Source organism: Gloeophyllum trabeum, assembly GCF_000344685.1.
Source record: "Gloeophyllum trabeum ATCC 11539 unplaced genomic scaffold GLOTRscaffold_00001, whole genome shotgun sequence".
In the NCBI taxonomy this organism is placed as follows: domain Eukaryota; kingdom Fungi; phylum Basidiomycota; class Agaricomycetes; order Gloeophyllales; family Gloeophyllaceae; genus Gloeophyllum; species Gloeophyllum trabeum.
The window spans coordinates 1,874,237-1,889,720 of NW_006920410.1; the positions used below are offsets into that span (position 1 = coordinate 1,874,237).

Here is a 15,484-nt window from a genome sequence, read left to right on the forward strand (position 1 = left end):
GAGAACGCCGGAGCAATGCACCGGCACAACGATGGGAGATCGCGACTGGTCGGCGCGGCTGAGAACGTGCTAGTGTCGGAAGCAACGGAAGAACGCAGTCAGCAGCTGTCACAAAGGCAGGAAAAATCAGTGTAAACCTGCCTGGCAGGCAGCGATATTTGTTCGACATACCCGGAGGAGAAATTCAAAGAGGCCATGTTGCGAGCTCGAATACGAGGATATTGACCGGAAAGCGGTGATTATAAGAAGGCGGTGGATCTGAGGCTGAGATGCTTCTCTCAGATCATTAAATGCTGTTTGCACTTGTTTGTGAGCGTGTAGTGTTCGCTTCAGTTCGTATCTCATCCGAAGCTTCATAGGCTCGCGCTTCCTTCCCCCAGGCTTTCCGGTTGCTGCCCGCCCTCCCCGTCGTCGTCGTCGTCGTCGTCGCGGTCGCGGTCGTCCCTCTCGTCCTCGCCATCGACGCCGCTGCACATGCTCAGCGCTATGCAGTCTCCCAACACCGCGCACGATGAGCACCTGAGACGCCTCCTGGACCAACGAACTGCTCGTGCAGGCCTCCCCAACCGTTTTCCTTCGTATGCCGAGTCTTTCGATTCCCCCTCCATTTACAGCCATCCTGTCTTTTCTCCTCGTCCCGGCCGTTCGGCCGAACAGTCTCACTATGCTCCCAGCGCTATCGAGCCTCGCTCTCCCATGTCTGACCGGGAACGTTTGAACGATCCCGGTGCTAGTACACTGGACCTTGAAGACGACCCTCGGTACTCCTACGCTTCACAAGACTATTCCGATGACGACCATAGTTCTCAACATACTATCGATGACGACGAGGATGATTCTCGCATGAGCGTACTCGGTCCCAAGATGAAGTTCCATTCACCGGCACCCTGGGAAATGGGCGGTGACGTCTTACCTGAAGAGGAGGAACCCGAATCAGGTATTCTGTCCCGTACGCTTTCTGAGCCGAGGTCTGAAAAGACTCGAGGTGGGATGGCGGACGGCATCAAGAGGGGACTAGGTCTAACCAGAGCGGGCTCGGGTGGACGGCCAAGCAACGAGTCCAGTCGCTCCAGCGGTAAAGCCAAGCAATCCTTCGAAACAAACTCCTCATATATATCCCCCGGAGGCGCGTTGCAGTGAGTGCTAATTCATTAAGGCTATGATATAATTAATCCGAATGCTCACCATCGCCTGTGCAGTGCTCTCGCGCGGGCGTCCATGTCCTCCACTTCACTGTCGTTACAGCCATCCTCACCGGCCGAGTCAGCGCCCAAGAAGAAGTTCCCTGTGATGCGCATCCGCACTCAAACCACGTCGACAGCAAATTCCGCGCATTTGCAACCTCCCATGAGTCCCGGTCTGCCCTCCGCCTCTGCGGGCTCGTCCTCTAGCTCAGGCTCCGATAGCCGCACCGCAGCATTCAGGCGACGTAGTCGCTCAGTATCCCCAGCTCCGTCCCCAGCAGCCAATCGCCATGAATACGTGCACCCTTACGCTAACCCAGATTTGGCCTTCTACGATCCACCGCATGAGTCGCCCCGGTCCCCTTCTCATAACCAGCAAGGATTTGCCCATCACATCGCACCGAGTGACTCGGATAGAACGGTCACGGAGGCTAGTACTTCGGCCTCTTGGTCCACCGGCAACGTTATCACGCCTGACAATTCAACTTCCTCGATCACCCATAAAGCGAAAGGATCTTACTCTTCCGGTTCGGGCGAGGGTATTCAGATCAAGGGAATCTCTCGACCCATCGCCTCTCGCAGACCGTCCTTTCCGGACTCTCATTCATCTTTTGAGAGTGTCGGTAGACCATTCGCGCCTGCAATGTCCGTCAGAGGTCTTGCGGGCTGGCAAGATACCCCGTCATCGCCTGGATTCACTCTCATATCTCTTGCGGAAGCTCAAGCACAGGCCAGGGAGAGATCCAGGACCGCTACGGTCCAAGGTGCTCCTTCTCATTCCATCATCAGTGGACCCATGCCGTTTCCGTCGCAGGCTCCGGAAAATAACACTGCGGAGCAACGGTCGGGTACGTCGAAGAATACTTCCAACAGCAGCCCGACTAGCTCTACTTTCCGGACGAGGGCGCGTTCGATCAGTGCTGGCGCCAGGGCGAAAAATGCCTTCCAGGGTATGGGCGACTTGGCACGGGGTAAAGGCAGTGGCAAGGAAAACGAAGCTCAAGGGACTTCGGTTGATGACCATACCGCGAATGAAGCGCCCACACGGACAATCAAGCAAAAGAAAAGTGGATTTATGCGCCTTTTCCGGGACAGAGAGAAGGACAAGATGCAGTCGCACGCTATTCCGCCGGTGCCACAGTTGTCGTCCGATGCTCTTGGAACTAGCGGATATGGCAACCAATCCCAGTCTGCTGCACCGCGGCGAACTCAAGACCTCAAACGAGTACCGGTTCCGTCCTTATCACCTTCTCTCCTTGCAGAAAGCGATGGTCTGCTACGCCCTGGTAGGTCAGACTCTGACCCTCGGAAGAGCTCTCCGAGCCCGCGTCGCGGGACACCGCCTTCGTTGTCAATAATTCCTCCGAGCGGTCCCCCGCAGACCCTAAAAGAGCCCTTCAACCCGGAGGGCGAGAGAGGTCGGAGTAGGACCGCCACTCCGACTGCTGTTCTATCGGCTATCGAGAAATCGTCAGGTGGTCTCGTTATATCGTCCTCGCCGAGGAGCGCACCGCCTGAAGTCTCTGACTTTCAGGGCCTCAGCCTACGACCGGTCTCGACTGCCTTCAGCGCTCATTTCTCGGACCATCTGCTTCCAGATCCTAATGACAGGAGCCCGAACCGCGACTCCGACTTGGACCTTGATACGCCAACGACCATGAACACGGCTGTCACTAGTCCCAGCATATCCAGCTCGCCGCTTGGGTACGGCTTTCCCAGCATTGACTCTGTTCCGGGGAACAAGGGGGTGTCTGTCGCTGTGCCTGGTGAGGACCAGTCCGCTGTGATCCAGGCGTTGCAGGAACAGATCATCTCTGCAAGGAAGGGATGGCAGATGCAAATCTGGGAGCTGGAGGGACAAGTCCGAGAGCTCAAGGCCGAATTAGATCAACTGCGCGCTACTGGGAACAGCAATAACAACGGTTATTGCGAAATGTGTGGTCGGGGCTCCGCAGCACCTGGCGAGAGTGGACATGATGGCGGCAAAGCAACTGTCATCAATAGACCCAGGGCGCCCACTGGGATTGGTGGTCGCTTTGGTTGCAGCGACTAACTGTAGATAGATTGGATTGGGACTCGACTACTGCGGACTCAACTTGTATCCTTCACTTCCTTGACGCAGCTGCTTTCTGTAGCACCTCCGTGCAAACCCCTCCGCTCCTTTACCGTGTTCTACTTATCCTTGTTGGATAAGGTTCTATTTATCTAGGGCTTGGTCCCGTAATTACATTTATTCATCATTATGTCTACTTTCCTGTTGTAATGTGTCGTCCACCCTCATTGTTGTTTCCCCCCACCAGCTCACCGTAGCAGCTACTCTATAGTCTAGCCCTGACCTGTAAATGTCTCTGACTCGATCAACATGGGTGTCGCATTGGTACTCGCTTGCGCATACTGGCTGCTTCGGTAACCTGTTCCATGCCATGGTGCGACCTCAAGGTATCTGAGAGCATGAACGTTAAGAAACAAATATTTATCGAAACTTCTGATACGCGACAGAGTGAAGTAGAGTACTATGCCTCCTCATCCGCACCGATGAGCCAACCAATACCCTTCTGGAATACTCGAGTGGCCTGAGCGGAGACTTCATCAGTATTAAGTCTGACCCTACTTCCGTCCCGGCTTCTGGAGCTGCCTTCCGACCCAGGAGATTGAGCTCGATGACCAACGGAGAAAGGGAAGTTCGCGGCGACGCGGTGGAAAGTCCTGCTGGCTAAAGCTGCGGGATCGGGACTACCGACCAGCGGGGCCAACGGCGACGATGGCATACGGAAATCGGGCATCTGAATGCGCTGCAAGCGCTCCGCTAAGCTTGGGATGGAACGCGCTTGCGGATGTCGTTTACGCGGGGCAGCCTCTGAGCCATTCCGACGAGCCATGATTCTGCCTTCTCTATATTCAACGTCCTCGTCTTCGAGACGATGCCACGAATGTAGGATATCAGGAAGTTTGTCAGGAGGACAGAACTCAAGCGCCCAACCCAGAAGGCGCATCTTCTTCTCTACTTCATCGAACTCGGGTTGACGTCCCAGTTGATAACAGGCAATCCAGCATACTTCAGAGCATTCCTGTGTCTTGGGATCCTCGATGCCGGGGGGAACGGTAGACCTAATATCCAATACTTTGCCCACCATGGCTTCGATAGTATCGAAGGCACGAGCAAAGTCTTCCGCTTGTAAAGCCGTGTCTGCGAGCATAGCATAGGTTTTAACCTCTGCGATTTCATCTCCTTGGAACCCGAGCTTGTGAACAAGCTCCAGAATCACATCCCGATGCTTGTATGCATCTGGATTATTCGAAAGCAGCCGAGACACAAGGGAAAGGCGATCTTTCGTGAGCCGTATTTCAATGGGTGAAATTGGGACCCCGGAACGAGACGTGACATTGTACGAAGACAAACGCGAGGTCGCCTCGATGAATTCCTTCTCTTTCACCAGTATAGGTGTAGGGGAGGGCACGTCCAGACTAGAGTAGCGGAGCATGTAAGGCAAGGCAAAGAGTTACTCAACGAGGCTATTGCCACATACCAATCATACGCCAATTTCATGTCACCATGAGTGTAGTTACCAGAGCTTGCGTTATCATAGAATTCGCGTGAAGCGGATAGACAAATGTCCTCGACAACATCGGCATCAAGTCGCAGCTTCCCCCTGGGATTCCGTAGGATGGCCTTGGCAATTGGGAACTCTACGAGAATATGCGGTTAGTACTGAAGCCAGGATGGAATATTGCAGTTACTGACTACCACAGCTCAGAAGACCAGCGAAGAAGATCTTCTTAATCTCCTCTCGAGACAATAGCCCAAACGCTCCCTTGATGCCGCCATCACCCGTCCCGACCAACTTGAGCATATCATCCAAAAGCCACTCCCACTCTTCTTGAGTGTCGAGCTCTTCTTCAGATCCTCCGGCCCGCCTTGCCATCCTGTTGGCCCATGCCCGCTGTTCGACCATGTCATTTCTGCTCTGCAAGAACCACCGCAAGGGTGCGGGAACGCCCCATCGCGCGAGGATCTCTCCTGATTCCAGATGTACATCGAGAACGTCCAAGATGTGAGACAACGAAGTCGACGGTAAAGGATTGAAGAAAACTAGAAGATCAGAAGCACTAGCCCTCGGTGAGGTAGTGGATGGCGTGACAAAAGCGCCCAGAGATGTGATCGTTGTATCGGCTTCATCCTCTTCCTCGTCATTGGCATTCTGCCACGCAGGCAAGCATTCAAAAATCCGACTCATAGTCGGCCATTCGTCTAAGCTATCGCTGCCATAGAGGCAAGCAAGAGCAAGTCGTACCATGTCTTCATCGTCCTTAATCAGACGCTGAGGTGCAGGGAAGGTTGGCTTCGACGCTTCAAACACTGCAGCTGCCATTGTTAGAGGCAGGGACATTATGTAGTCATAGAGAAGGCGGTTGGAAAGAGAAGGATCCGGTATGCCGGCGCGCTCGGCCCTTGATTCGAGAACGAATAAGTAGGGTAACACGAGGGCGCGGATATCCTTCACTAATGTGGATGGAGTCGAATGCAGGAGATATGCACGAATGATCGCGGACGGCTCGGTTGATTTCCAGCGCTCAAGAGTCCACTCGTCTGAATCGTCCATTGTGTCAGATTCGTTCCCAGGCTTGGGAGCATCATATATGAGCCTGGACAGCAGACTAAGGTCTTCTCCTATCTCGTCAAGGTCTGGTATGCCTCTGGCAACAGAATGCTGCACGAAAGCCAGCGCAGTGTCCACCATGCCAGTCACAGAAATGATAACATCGATTCGGCGCTTGCACCACTCGGTGAGGTCTGACGCAGTCAAAGGTTCCTGATGAACCCGAGCCCGCAAAGAGTACCCGTCTATGGGCGGCGGAATATCGACATTCAGGAAATCAGGTTTTCGTTCCCGACTAGTGTATGGATCATATTCCGGAAGGAACTCGCGGTAAGCTTCTGGATCAGCCAGCTCTGGGATGGCTTCGAGTATGGAGAAGCGATACGGCCATAAGTGAGACCCATGTCGGTCCATCAGGATTCTGAGCGCCGCAAACTCTTCCCTTGAAGCAAGCAGGCGTGCTATGTAAGCCAGGTCCGCTGTGAGGAACTGGGTGAGTGGTAATGGCGGTGTCCCGAGTCGTGCGGACGACGTAGATGATGTCTTCTGTACGGAGGGCGAGCCAGATGCTTCCTCTCCACCGTCAGCTTCCGCCCAAGGGTCATCCTCCCACTCTTCATCAAGATCACCTTCAGAAGTAGGAGCCGAGACCTTGCACAACTCGACAAATGTGTTCAAGCGTTCTAGACGGGCAAGCAGCAGCGACCGTACTCGCTGCATCCTCTCGTCTGCGGGTTGCGGGGGTTGTCCATTCGATTCGTCCTTGGACGGGGTCGTAGCTCTGTCACCGTCGTCAACTCCGGATTGCCAGCTGCGAACGGCTCCCAGTACTGCATTTCCTGCAGTAGCCTGAGTACGCTGAAGGCCAAAAGTAAGCAAGGCGTGCTGCACTGACACGTCCTCTACAACGCGGTCCGTACAAGCCGCTGCAACCCATAAGTCATCTTGCACCTTCCCTAGGACACTGGGTATCGCGTCAGCCGTTATTTGTTCATCGGAGAGATTAGTCCACTGAGTATATAGTTCGGCAGTAGAATCAGAGACTGGGATGTTGGACATAGCATGCGAGACGACTCGGGAGCACAGGACGTGTTCTCTAGCAGGCGTGGGACAAACCGTTGGATCGAAGCAACCTGGCTTCATTATTGTACACGTGCACGTTGTGACCACTATAATTTTGCACATGTGTTTACAGCATTGCTCGACCTGTCACTAAAGGGTGTGTTGCTAGGAATACACGGCTTAGTCTGGACTTGTCTATGCTATAATATGTACAGGTGCCAGATCATTAGGAACTCAGCTGAGCACTTCAACACCGAGTCGTCTATGTATGATAGTGGGTCCATGAGATATCCCTACCGCACGGCCTTATAGATCCAGCAAGATGAAGAATACCTGACCCTCCAAATCAAAACAGTGTCTCCTATTCGAGGGTCAGTACGAGTGGACGCGTGCATAGACTTACTACATACCTCGTCCCGCAAGTATTCACCGACATCACTACAATGAACCAAGTCAACAACAAGAATATTGGGAATGCACCGTGTTACATACGCTTGATGGAACACGAGGATTGCGGTGGGGTCTAACTTCCGAGTGTCCACAGTTGATCGAGCAGTGACACCGAACCCCTGCATCTGGATGTCAACATCAGAAGGCACGTATGTGAAAGCAACGGACCAATGGAATATCATTCATGCTGTAGACCACAACGCCCTGGTGCTCCGGTGTATCCTCCGTTATCCGCCCAAGGTGGGCCTTCAATACATGATTTCCATACAAGAACGGCATTTCGCCGTTAGGTTTTATCCACACCTGCACTCCAGTCTCACATCATAGACCCAGGCGCTGACGAGCTGAGCATACCTTGTACTTGGCATATTGTGCCAAATAGTCCAGGGCGGTGATTTGCAACTTGAACTTGCCGCTTTTCGTGAATTTGCCAAAGCACGTCCCTAGACTGACGAGATTTGGTCGTGCTACCGAGATAGCAAGGCGCATAGAAGCTTCTGAGACATAATAAACCCTGTCCCTGTGCAGCCGAAAACAGTATGGCTCGTCTGGCCGGTCAATGAGCTGTATCAAGTTTTTGCCCTGCAAAGATATGAGGCTCGCCACAGGGATAAAGCAGCGCGATCTGGACGCACGATGAAGTTGGCCAACTTCGCGAAGACAAGCTTGCTCTCCTCCTCTGTCAACGGGCGCATGTTTCTTCCCCAGTAGTAGCGTTCGCGGTTCCTGCTTGCGTCTGAAGTCTGAGGATAACGAGGAGCACTGACAGTTGAACTGGACCTACCAGCAGAAGAGCGTATTTAAAAAGCTTGGATTGTATTACGTAACATATTGCGGGGGACTTGCCGCCGGCTCTTCAGAGATCTGTCTTAGATTTCTGGTCGAGACCTGCTACAGACTGCCTTCTCGACCAAGTCAAACTTGAACGTAACTGAACACGGCTCAATCGACGCTCGTATCAAGGTTTATCTGTACAGGACCGCGGCTAGAACTTGTGACTGGTCTAATAGAGTGCTGGATTCCGTCTTTGGTCATGTCGGCGCCCTCGTTCTCGTCATTTCCCCCTTCGTTCTCTTCGTTCCCGGACCCAGATGCTGGTCCGAGCCGTGCGGGTTCGCCTCCCGACACAAAGGGCGACGGCAGGAAGAGTCATCCCAAGGTCAAGGAGCACAAGGACAAAGAAAGCAGTAAGTCAAAGAGGCATGAACGAGAGAAAGTGTCATCCCACAGGCACAAGTCCAAGCCTGAAAGGCAACCCGATCATTCCTGGGACCTGGAGTACGACGAACGTATCAAAGAGGGAGAAGACAGCAGGAGGAAGCGGGGCGATCCTTCTCAGCCCTCGAGGGCTAGCTCGCCGCCGCTTTACTTCACTGACAAGAAGGGGGATGCTCTCAATGTCACATACGGAGGGCTGCATACAGGGTCTATCCCCAAATATCATGTAGTCGCTCGTGAGTTCCCCGCAGACTTGATCCTCCGGTATCTAATGATTCCTAAGGTGGAAGGCAGATACTCGGCCTCCCTCGAGGCTGGACTGTGGTCCATTGGAGCGGCAAAGGCGTGGAAGTGGGCGCAGGGACCCGGCGGAAGGTGATATTAATTTCTGAGGTGTACGTGCAATTACTAACATCTCATAAGCAGATGCCGTCCTTGACAGACTCTCGATCTCGCAAGCTACTGCAGTCCGCCCCTACCCGCAGACTGCTCGCATCTGATCAGAAGTACAAATACGATGAAGTTGAAGGGTTCCTGCGCATCCGTTCAGGCAAGGCGCGATCGGAGGATGAGACGTACCGCTCCATTACGCGCCGGTCAGTAAATCCAGACTCTGATTCTTCTGGGTCTTCCGAGTCAGAAAGGGAAGATGACCTTACGTCTGATGATGAAGCGGATGCCACGCCCCTTACAGCCCTTCAGATCAAGTTGAAGGAACTAGAGCAGCAGATCTCGGCCGACCCATCCAATGTGCATACGTGGCTATCCTTGCTGTGGTATTCGCTTTCCAATGTTCCCATCACCTCCAAGAACGCAAACAGGGCGCGAACGGACATCGCTGTCTCCGTTCTCGCGCGCGCATTGTCAGCGCATCCTAAGAATCGTAACTCGACGCCCCTACGCCTAAAATACATTAAGGCGGGTGAAGAGGTGTGGCATGAGAGCAAGCTGCGATCGGAGTGGGAAAATGCATTGCAAGAGGTCAACGATGTGGATGTTTGGATTGCCTGGTTCGACTGGAGGCTTAGAAAAGGTGAACGGGGCATTGAAGGTATGATGCAGGACGCCAGCAGAGTCCTGAACAGCCTGCAACATGATGAGGTCGGTCAACTGAGGGTGATATGGAGAGTCGCGGTCGCTCTTCGGGATGCAGGTCAGCTTTCTTTGTCATGGGCGAATATTGATGGTGACTTTCATATCGATAGGTTATGTCGAACGGGCTGCTGCTGTCTTTCAAGCTCAGGCTGAATTGTGAGGCTATGTCTATATTCTGTTTGCGCTTGACTAAGACCGTAATTAGGACCTTCGAGGTACCGCAGTCTATGTACGGCCTGCCCCTGGAGCATCAACTTGACGCTCTAGAGGAGTTCTGGGAGTCTGAAGCGCCTCGTCTGGGCGAACCTGGAGCTCAAGGCTGGGCTTCCTGGATAGCTTCCGGTCGGCCTGACTGTGCTCCGGCGAACTCGCGGAGCCGCGCGCCTTCAGTTGATTCAGGCGACACAGACCCATACCGTAGGTGGTCTGCAGAAGAACTGCGCTCTGATAAGGACAACTTCTTGCCATCGCGGTCGGTGGACGACGTGGATGATCCGTATGCTACGATACTGTTTTCCGACATAAGGCCACTCTTGTGCAATCTCACTTCCCAGAAGACCAAGCATGCTTTCAGGCTGATATGGATATCTTTCCTGGGTTTGCACATACCGGGCTTCGCGGCGTCTCTATCACCTAGGCCATCGGGGAGTATGGATGATAGATGGGCTTATGATGCATTCGCCAATGAACACAAGCTCAATGCTATCCTTCCGCGGGATAACAAGAGACACCTGATAACCGCGGATTCCTTCGCTGGCGTCTTAGTCGGCCGGGAGCGGGCGTACAGCAGCGAATTTGGGCCGGTGAAGAACTGGGGATACGACATCATTGATCCATTGGACAGCCTTCTTGACAGCAATGGTAGGGGCAAGGGCGCGTTCTGGGACCAACAGGACGTGGCAGGTGTGGATTCAGAGTTGATCAGGCGGGTGTTTAAGGCCTGTCGGCTCGGTGGGGTCGACGGTAAGGATGCGGAATGGGATGCTTTGGCGTTGGCCTTTGAAGCAGCGCAAAGTATTAAGAGGTATGTATGCTGCGACGGTCATACATCGCCATCGTTGTCTGACTGTAGTTCACGTTCTCAGCGCTCTCAAATTATCCAAATCTTATCTTTCTATGGCAAAGGACTCGCTAGCTCATTGGGCAAACCATGCTCGTCTAGAACGCTTGCGCGGTCGCCCTGCCGCCGCGCGAACAGTTTACAGCAATGTCCTCATTGCCGCCATGCCTGCCAACGCGCGACGACCTGCACTACACTGCTTATGGTGGGATTGGGCGCAGATGGAGTGGCTCGCTGGCGACACGGATGCCACGCTGCAAGTCATACTGAAGTCTGTCGATATGCAAGGCTCGGGTGGCATTGTAGTCTTGAGATGCAAGAGAGCGCTAGAAGACAAGATCAAAAGTATAAAGGATCCGCAACTATGGAAAGAGAAGCAGGCTTTGATATGCTTGAGGGCCCTTGCTGACTTGCTTACTTCTGGTCCTTTGGCGGCGCTTACTGTTTTCGATGAATATTTACTAGGCTTAGAAGCTCCCAGTCCTGGAAGCCACGCCCACGAGAGCCTCAATATCGCTTCCTTGGTGATGTTGTATCATTACGGATATACTCTCCGCAACCCCATGGCTCCGGGGCTCCTCCGAGATCGGGTGCACTCTGTCGTCGATCACTACCCCGGCAACACTTTTGGCATTAGACTGCTCTTGGAGGTAGAAAAGGGCCAAAGCGTGTGGGGCCGGGTGAGGAGCTTGTTATCCGAAGAGACCCACAAAGGGAAGGATAAGGACATGGCCAGGAGATTGATGGAAATTTGGATCTCTCTCGGGTGGGAGAAAGGCAAGTGGGAAGAAGAGAAAGAGCGAATAAGAAACGCCCTGGGATTCGCTGTCGAAAGCGATAGGTAAGGCAGTCGTTCCGTACATCTGGCGCATTTCGATTGATCTCCACTTCACAGGACTCGGGGAAGTGCCATTCTTTGGAGGATAGCAATCGAGTTCGAGTTTAGGAACGAAGACTGGCAAAGAGCGAGGAATCTTGTGTTCCGAGCTATCGGGGAATGTCCACTTGTGAAAGGTGCGCAAATACATTTCCGTGCATGTAGAGTGGGACTTAAACACGTGTGGCAGAGCTGTACCTTCTCGCGTTCGGTCCGTTACGGCGTGCCTTCAGCCCACAAGAACTGAATGGATTCGCAGAGACGATGGCAGAAAGGGGGATCCGAATGAGGAAGGGTCTCGACGAGGTGTTGGAAGGCTGGGTGGCTCCGGCTCGAGAAATGCGGGGACGGGGGGACGATTATGGAGATGAAGAGATTGAACATCGAGCTGACGAGCTGAGAAGATTAATGCCTTACCACTGATAGTTTTCCATTCAATGACTGATGTCGTATTTTGGTGTCATTGAGGACTATCTGTGGACTATAGCCCCATGGAAGTGCAATATCCGTCTCATGCGACAGGGCCCTGGTCGATGAATATTCGATGAATGGCCGGGGCTGCATTGTTCCTGCCACTGGTCGCCACATGTGTTGTTTGGACCAGCGTCCCATTGTTTGTGGCTTGCATGGATGTGACGCGGTGTCACGTCACGTCAATAGACTCTCCGTTACATACTGCCACTGTCTGCGTCGACGAACACGAGGCACTGCTCTCCCCAGCAGTTTTCTCCTCGCTCGCCCAAAGGCATTCTCTGCGGCTTTATCCTGCTTTATTGTTCGACAATCCTTCCCGCTTTTCCCGCTAATGCTATAATCACGGCCCACTTGATCCGCTCTCTGTATCCCTACCCCACTGCGCCAGTTTCACACACCCGCTCCATCCACTATCCCACTTCTAGGGCCTAATACTATACTCGACCTTTGCCTAGTTTCCCACTTCACGACTATGACTACGATCCCGGCCCCCTCTGGTGCTCTCGCTCGAGAAGAATGGCCGGACGCCGACTTCGAGCTACCCGACGACGAACCTCTCCATGCATCGGACGCTGAGTCAGATAAGGATGATGACGACTTGGACTGGGACAACGAGATGGGTCTGGGGACGACAGGCGGGGCGAAGGCTGAGGCTGTCATCGCCGGTATGGCTGCTCGTTCAGAGTCACGGAGGAGTTCTACACAGTTGATCACCATTCGTCCGCCTCTATCGTCTTCAGAGGACAATGATGAGGACGAAGAAGGGATATCTACCATCAAAGTCTCTGCTCTGCCGATCTTCTCCAAACCCTCTACACAGCCGGCGTCTGCTCCCATCGACGAGGACTTGGAAGCCGACTTCGCCCTCCCCGAAGAATTGACCCAGTTGTCCCTGCGCCCACAGTCTCTCCACCATCAGTCCTCCAAAGGTTCTCTAGAGTGGGGAGATCAGACATCCTCCTCGCAGTCATCGGATGCTCCTTCGACGCTTGGTCTTGCCGAACACTCGTCATCATCTACATATACGTCGGCATCCCTCCCAGAGACCGAGACCGAGGACGAGAACGAGGAAGAGGATGATGGTGAGCTCGATGGGCTCGTAATTCCTGCAGGGATTTTCGAGTCCAAGCAAGGTGGTAAGCACCTTGCGAAACTATTAGAGTTGAAGAAGAAGAAGCCTGTGGTTGAGGAACGGATAAAGATCGCCAGTCCCGATCCTGAGGATGACTTCGAAATTGGACTTGTCATCGACGATGATGCGGACTTTAGTCCGAGTCGAATGCTACACCATGCTCAGCAGCAACAGTCTAAACGTACCGCTGAAGGTCGTAGTAAAAGTGCGCCATCGCGACCTCCCCCTTTACAACGTCCACCATCCCGACTTCGAAGCGATCGTGCCAAGTCGCCCACTAATCCGCCGATCTCATCCGCGCGGCAGTTCTCGAGGCTGAACATCAAAACGTCCCCTCCACGCCCCGGAATGCCTCGTGCCCAAACAGCAAGGAACGCAACAGCAAATGCGCCTGCATCCCCTCCCTCCTCTTTCCTTACCCCCAAACCTGGCAGTCTGCGAGGGCAGAAGTCTCAGCCTGGCCTGAAGCCTCCCTCACCTCCATCCTCGCAGAGGAAGATGACGCGCAAGGCGTCTTTACCCGCCCTCACAGATTCGATGTTCCAGGCGCAGCCTCCTGTAGCCGGACCTTCGTCAACCAAACCCCCCGCGGCCACGTCACGTTACGAGCAACACACTGCCGCCTCCCGTGCAAAGACGAGTCACAATAGCTCAACGGGACGCATGCATGGTTCCGAGTTCAAAGTTCCCCCTACGCGACCCTCAACTCCCTCCTCTAATCCTGCCGCACTTCGTCTCACGATGCCAACATCGTCTTCGCGCATGAAATCTCGCCCTGCAATATCGTCTGTCTTCCCTCCCGCCCACACACCAACATCGCAAACCCGTCCCACATCACCATTACCTCCCCGCCCACATTCTACCGCTTCTACCGTTTCGGCCAGGGCAAGAACGTCGCCTTCACAGACAACTAAACCAACTGCGTCGGCACCAAAGGTTCTCAAGCGCCCAAAGAGACAAAGAACATATGGTGACGGGACGGAGCTAGATAACTTCGACGATTTGCCTACAGACCGCGACAAGGAGATGAGATATAGAGTACAACCCAAAGGGTTTGGGAACAGGGTCCCCGGCGGCACGTACTCAAAGGTGGTTGATGGTAGCAAGGGCACGGTTCGGAGGAAAAAACAGGGCAGTACTGGTACGTGTGGCACTTGCACTATGATTGACCGCGGCTCACCTGCGTTCCCTTGATATAGAGCCTGGTGGGAATGCATTACGACGAGCAGGTCGTATTGAGTTCCCTGCTCAGACTGCAAGCGAAGAACCAGCCACGAAGAAGAAGAGGGCTTCAGCTTCATCACCCACAACGAGACGCAAGCCTACGCTCATACGCAATTTGGGCGGTGCTGGCGCTCCAAAAGGTTCGTCGATTAGCAATAGGACTAGGCAATAAACTGATCGCGATGCCATTAGTGGTTGGGGACATGAAGTGGAACCCTCAGACGCTGCGGTGGGAGGGCAATGATCAGGTCCTTCGCGACTTCGACGCTGTAGTCGGCACGTCGACGCGGCCTGCACTGATTACACATCTGACGGGATCGTCGATGGGTTCCCCCGTTGGGTCGTTCGCGTCAGGCGCACGACTGGTTGGGAACATGATGTTCGACCCTCAGAAGATGTGCTGGATATCGACGTTGCCACCTGAAGAAGACGAGCCGGATGTCTTCGCAGACCTAGCCGATGACGAGGACGACGCGGACGGTTGGGAGACAAAGGGTGGCACGATTCGGGCCAGCCAGCAGGGCGTGGCTGAACAATCGTCAGACGCCAGCCGCGTATCAACTGCCACCCGGATGTCGACACCTAGTCCAGCGCCTGCGCGCAGCAGAAGTATGTCGGAATCCGAGAGCGATCGCGGCTCGCGGGCGTCGATGTGCGTCGCAGACGTGGACGAGATATTCGTGGAGGAGTGCCGGCTCGCGGAGGAGCGGCATCGCGCTGAGATGAAAGGATGGCGGCTGGATCAGCCTCTTCGGCACGCTGAGCCTGACCGGTCGTATCTGTACGAGATACGCGCGCTCGCGACGCGGCGTTATTGACGCTGCTTGTTTATATGTCTTTTTTGTTTCCCTTCCTGTTTATATTCCATTCCCGGTGCCGGTAATATTTCCTTGCGCTTCTGGTGTACATTCTTCTCATTGGTCTCGTCCACTAATGAACACTGTCCCCTGTCGCTCCTTCCCTTTCCCGAGTGTATATTTCTCGTCTTTTATTCGATTTTGCAGTTTTGTTTTGCTGTGTCTAGCACCCACACTCTCGTTTGCCATGTATCTGTTGTTTCCTCGATAAGTGAATATGATTTATGACCTCCCGAACTTATGAACCTCTGCA

The 15,484-nt window shown here is 53.8% G+C and overlaps 5 protein-coding genes across 5 annotated transcripts; 3 read left to right on the forward strand and 2 right to left on the reverse strand.

Moving 5' to 3' along the window:
* Positions 1-395: 395 nt before the first annotated feature.
* On the forward strand, positions 396-3,569 carry GLOTRDRAFT_52805 (uncharacterized protein). Its single transcript, XM_007862174.1, has 2 exons — positions 396-1,136; positions 1,200-3,569. The coding sequence occupies exons 1-2, from the start codon at positions 475-477 to the stop codon at positions 3,235-3,237; spliced, it is 2,700 nt and encodes an 899-aa protein (XP_007860365.1). The 5' UTR covers positions 396-474; the 3' UTR covers positions 3,238-3,569.
* A 9-nt stretch (positions 3,570-3,578) lies between these two features.
* GLOTRDRAFT_68266 (uncharacterized protein) lies at positions 3,579-6,841 on the reverse strand (the record flags this gene model as incomplete). The annotated part of the gene is made up of 3 exons (XM_007862741.1): positions 3,579-4,649; positions 4,712-4,871; positions 4,927-6,841. 3 exons carry the CDS (start codon positions 6,839-6,841, stop codon positions 3,698-3,700), a joined length of 3,027 nt encoding a protein of 1,008 aa, XP_007860932.1. The 3' UTR covers positions 3,579-3,697.
* Positions 6,842-6,938: 97 nt separating this feature from the next.
* On the reverse strand, positions 6,939-8,063 carry GLOTRDRAFT_135214 (60S ribosome subunit biogenesis protein NIP7). The gene is made up of 6 exons (XM_007862742.1): positions 7,930-8,063; positions 7,649-7,876; positions 7,463-7,597; positions 7,337-7,413; positions 7,255-7,282; positions 6,939-7,205 (listed from the first exon to the last, which is right to left on the reverse strand). Exons 1-6 carry the CDS (start codon positions 7,987-7,989, stop codon positions 7,191-7,193), a joined length of 543 nt encoding a protein of 180 aa, XP_007860933.1. The 5' UTR covers positions 7,990-8,063; the 3' UTR covers positions 6,939-7,190.
* A 264-nt stretch (positions 8,064-8,327) lies between these two features.
* On the forward strand, positions 8,328-12,042 carry GLOTRDRAFT_68271 (DUF1740-domain-containing protein; the record flags this gene model as incomplete). The annotated part of the gene is made up of 8 exons (XM_007862743.1): positions 8,328-8,748; positions 8,796-8,887; positions 8,939-9,665; positions 9,718-9,763; positions 9,813-10,631; positions 10,693-11,508; positions 11,563-11,681; positions 11,735-12,042. The coding sequence occupies 8 exons, from the start codon at positions 8,328-8,330 to the stop codon at positions 11,965-11,967; spliced, it is 3,273 nt and encodes a 1,090-aa protein (XP_007860934.1). The 3' UTR covers positions 11,968-12,042.
* A 163-nt stretch (positions 12,043-12,205) lies between these two features.
* On the forward strand, positions 12,206-15,469 carry GLOTRDRAFT_109003 (uncharacterized protein). Its single transcript, XM_007862744.1, has 3 exons — positions 12,206-14,291; positions 14,350-14,514; positions 14,567-15,469. The coding sequence occupies exons 1-3, from the start codon at positions 12,491-12,493 to the stop codon at positions 15,190-15,192; spliced, it is 2,592 nt and encodes an 863-aa protein (XP_007860935.1). The 5' UTR covers positions 12,206-12,490; the 3' UTR covers positions 15,193-15,469.
* Positions 15,470-15,484: the final 15 nt, after the last annotated feature.

Excerpts from the sequence above, each read along its gene's own strand:
- GLOTRDRAFT_135214 (XM_007862742.1), bottom strand. The coding sequence starts at position 7,989 with ATGCGCCCGTTGACAGAGGAGGAGAGCAAGCTTGTCTTCGCGAAGTTG. Across the intron at positions 7,598-7,648 it reads CACAATATGCCAAGTACAAG|GTGTGGATAAAACCTAACGG; the intron begins GTATGCTCAGCT and ends ACTGGAGTGCAG. Across the intron at positions 7,414-7,462 it reads GCATGAATGATATTCCATTG|GGGTTCGGTGTCACTGCTCG; the intron begins GTCCGTTGCTTT and ends ATCCAGATGCAG.
- GLOTRDRAFT_109003 (XM_007862744.1), top strand. The coding sequence starts at position 12,491 with ATGACTACGATCCCGGCCCCCTCTGGTGCTCTCGCTCGAGAAGAATGG. Across the intron at positions 14,292-14,349 it reads GAAAAAACAGGGCAGTACTG|AGCCTGGTGGGAATGCATTA; the intron begins GTACGTGTGGCA and ends CCCTTGATATAG. Across the intron at positions 14,515-14,566 it reads CGGTGCTGGCGCTCCAAAAG|TGGTTGGGGACATGAAGTGG; the intron begins GTTCGTCGATTA and ends CGATGCCATTAG.
- GLOTRDRAFT_52805 (XM_007862174.1), top strand. The coding sequence starts at position 475 with ATGCTCAGCGCTATGCAGTCTCCCAACACCGCGCACGATGAGCACCTG. Across the intron at positions 1,137-1,199 it reads TCCCCCGGAGGCGCGTTGCA|TGCTCTCGCGCGGGCGTCCA; the intron begins GTGAGTGCTAAT and ends TCGCCTGTGCAG.